Consider the following 3,383-nt stretch of genomic DNA (forward strand, 5'->3'; position numbering starts at 1 on the left):
GTTATCACATAGCCTGCCATTACACACTACCTATTGTTAGTCACTAACAGTGCCCATTTGCAGCTATTCACCCTCCTAGCTAGATCGTAATCAACTTCTGTCTGTCCAACTGTTAATCACTCTCTTTGGGCTCTATCCTCACCTCTTGTTCACACATAACCCCTCCTCCCACCGTATCTTCTGCATACAAACCAACATTGTCCGAGCTACCACGAGTCCTGAGGAATGGTCACTGGACCCAAAATGTTAACTCTGACTTTTCTTCAGAAATGCTGCCAGATCTGCTGAGCTTTTCTAACAACTTTGTTTTTGTTCCTGATTTACTGCATCTGCAATTCTTTAATTTTTAACCACTCTTATTTAATCTCGCAGGTCAATGTGTGGGCTGTTTGGCATGAATCTCTCCTGTTACTTTTATCATTGCCATGAGGGTAGGGAAGACGAAGGTGCCACCTTCAAAGTCTCATTATTAAATCCAGCCCAAATGAATATGCTCTCTCAGAATCCAAAGATAACCATTGAAATGGGGTGGCATAATGGCTAGCACTACTGCCTGACAGTGCCAGGTACACAGGTTCGATCCTGGCCTTGGGCGACTGTATGGAGTTTGCACATTCTTGTGCCTGCGTGGTTTCCTCAGGGTGCTCCAGTTTCCTCCAACAGTCCAAAAGATGTGCAGGTTAGGTGGGGTTGGATGTGCTAAATTGCCTATGGTGTGCATGCATTGATTAGCCACGGGGAGTGCAGGGTTACAGGGGTGGGCTTGGGGAGGTGGGATGCTCTTCTGTAGGGATTCTAATGACTTCTTGTTAAATGAAGTGTCATCTTTCTATTTGAGATAGAAAATTCCCATCCCTTATTGGATGGCTGGTGGATTCTAGAGCATACAAAAAAAAGAATAACTTCAGTTTAGAGACAGACTTTAAAACGTGCCACAAGTGAAATTGATGGGACAGAGGAAGCTGGCGCAGTAATAGAATTAAAGTCAAAAACACTTACCAGTGAAGATCTCCGGGTATCTGCTGGTAGAGAGTGAAGGCCTTTTGATAGGTCCCAGAAGTGGAGTTCCAGAGGGTTCAGACTGTTGTAGAGTATCCACGGAGCCTGCCTTCCTGATATCCCGCTCCCTGCGTGGTTTCACCTCCTCGGTCCAGTCAGCGGAGCGGCTGAGGGAGCCCGTGCCCCTGGGGAGTCTCTGCCGCCGGCCGGCGCTCCGCTTCAGGTCAGAGGCTCGGCGCTTCCTCTGGATCAGGGGGCTCTGAGAAGGCGAAGCGGACGGCGAGTGACTCGGGGAGCTCAGCTGCCTGGTGGTGGTCCTCACGAAGATAGCATTGACCGGCGGGTACGACCTGACCGCAGTCAGCGCCGAGCCCGGGTAGGGTTTGTGCTTGCGGAGGGAGTCGGAGCTCGGGGCCGGGAGACGGCTGTCGGGGAAGACTCGAGCATCAGGCGGCAGCACCGTGTCCGCACCGCCGTCCCCCTCCTCCCGCAGCTCGGTCTGATCAGCACCGGCTTCGCTGCCAGCCAAGGATGGAGTGGACTCCTCTGTGGGGCAGGCTGGAGGATGCTCTGGGCCATCAATGAATGAGGCAGGACCGGAGGGTACCTCGACCTCGGAGGCAGTTTCTATGGAAACCCTCCTCTGCCTCTCCGTGCCTCCCCCGCGGCTGGGGAGAGGGGAGGAGCTGCATCCCCAGGCGACATCCTCTCCTCTTCGGCCCGGACTAGCACCAGCCTCTGATTGCTTTGCCCCCGCGGGTTGGCCGCCCGCCGGGAAGGAGGCGAGCTGCAGCCCGATGGCGTGCTGGATGTCCGACAGCAGGTCCTCGTGTTCCGCCGCCGAGTGGAAACTGTACCCGTCCGTGTCCGAACTGGAACTGACCACCCCCCGGAACACGGAGCCGGCCTGGAGGCTGTCACCGGTCAGGATGTCCGGATGCTCGGCCTCGGTGTCGGTCAACCCCCCTTCATCGTCCGCTGAGATGCTGATGTCCAGAGTCTTTGTCACTGAGTGGACGCTATCCAGTTCCTCGCTCGGAGGGGCCCGCCTCGCCATCTCCTCGGCATCATCATCCCGAGAGCCGCAGGCCTCATTTTTACCCCGCGCCGCCGCTTTCCTCTTCCTGATGGAGAAGACCGAGCGGGTGGAGTCGGATTTCTTCTTCTTGCCGCCTCCGTCGCCCCCCTTGCCGTGCTTGGGGTGCGTTTTCCTGCTCTTGGTGCTCTCAGCAACATCCCGGGCGCAAGCATCCTCCGCCCATTCTTGGCCATCTCCCGCAGCCGCCGCTTTCCTCAGCTTGCCGTCTTGGTTCCCCATGTTAGCGAATGGCCAGAAGCCCTTCGCCCTCAAGCCATGCCCGGCCTCCCGCCTGCAGCCTCCAGCAGCAGTAGCTCCCGGGGATGCGGAGAAAACAAACGCGAGCTCGGAGCCGGAGATTCTCCCATCTGCTGTTGCAGTCTCTTTGCATAATGTGGTCCCCTCCTCTGAGGCATGCTCAGTGCAGCTCGCCCCCTTGCCTGGTCTGTGAGCAAACAGTTCGGCAGCTTTCTCCACACAAGGCAGGAAACACTTCTCGGTGATATTGTCAGTCAGCTTCTCAATCGTGTGAATGGCTTTCATTGTGCAGTTTTAATAAGACAGGGGGAGAAAATCCATCACAGGCACACGAGAATGCAAATCTTACCCAGCTGAAGCTTTGAAACAGTGCAATTGTTTTTCTGGAAGAGAAAAAAAAGAGGGTTGGGGGGGAGGGAGAGAAACATAAAAGGATTAATTACACACTGCAGAATTAGTTTATAAATAGAAAAAGATAAAAATGTAGTGCATCTATAGTTTCTGTTCCCATAGAAACAGCTTACAGCCCAAAAGGATATCTGATTCCCCAGGGACATCAGAGCAGACTGCTGTGACTCTCCTGGTCTACAGAACAGAAACAAATCAAATGGATCACAAGCTTTCTTGTTATTCCAGCAAACGTGTAGTCTGTTTGAAAGACTGATTGGTGCTCATCATTTTGCTTACACGAGATCTAACATTAAGTGTGTCATCCTCCTGGAGGCTGTTCGCTTCCAAACTGGTGCTGGATAACAAAGACTTTCCAGCAGAAATCTACTGCAAAACAAATCCATTTGATTTAAAAACGGTTACTCAGACAAGATACAGCGTGCGCTCACGTTTCAAAACTATTGCAATTTTGAGCAGAAAATGCATACTCTCTCAGGAAACTGCTCAAAACATAAAAAGCTTTCAATTCAAAAATCAAATGATTGATGCGAGGTGGATTGCAAAGCTTAAACGGCTACAAGCACAAAAGCACCTGTATGGGTTTGTGGCTAATAGCAATCAGAGGGACTGTGGGGGATGGGAGGAGAAGAAAATCATG

General features: G+C 52.4%; 1 protein-coding gene across 1 annotated transcript; it reads right to left on the reverse strand.

Annotated features, from left to right (window-relative positions):
* Nucleotides 1-985: 985 nt before the first annotated feature.
* On the reverse strand, nt 986-2,987 carry LOC109929133 (formin-2-like). The gene is made up of 2 exons (XM_048601349.1): nt 2,860-2,987; nt 986-2,718 (listed from the first exon to the last, which is right to left on the reverse strand). The coding sequence occupies exon 2, from the start codon at nt 2,618-2,620 to the stop codon at nt 986-988; it is 1,635 nt and encodes a 544-aa protein (XP_048457306.1). The 5' UTR covers nt 2,621-2,718; nt 2,860-2,987.
* Nucleotides 2,988-3,383: the final 396 nt, after the last annotated feature.

Source organism: Rhincodon typus, chromosome 9, assembly GCF_021869965.1.
Source record: "Rhincodon typus isolate 14 chromosome 9, sRhiTyp1.1, whole genome shotgun sequence".
Lineage (NCBI taxonomy): Eukaryota > Metazoa > Chordata > Chondrichthyes > Orectolobiformes > Rhincodontidae > Rhincodon > Rhincodon typus.

Bases quoted from the DNA above. Each gene is read 5' to 3' on its own strand.
- LOC109929133 (XM_048601349.1), bottom strand. From the start codon at position 2,620: ATGAAAGCCATTCACACGATTGAGAAGCTGACTGACAATATCACCGAG.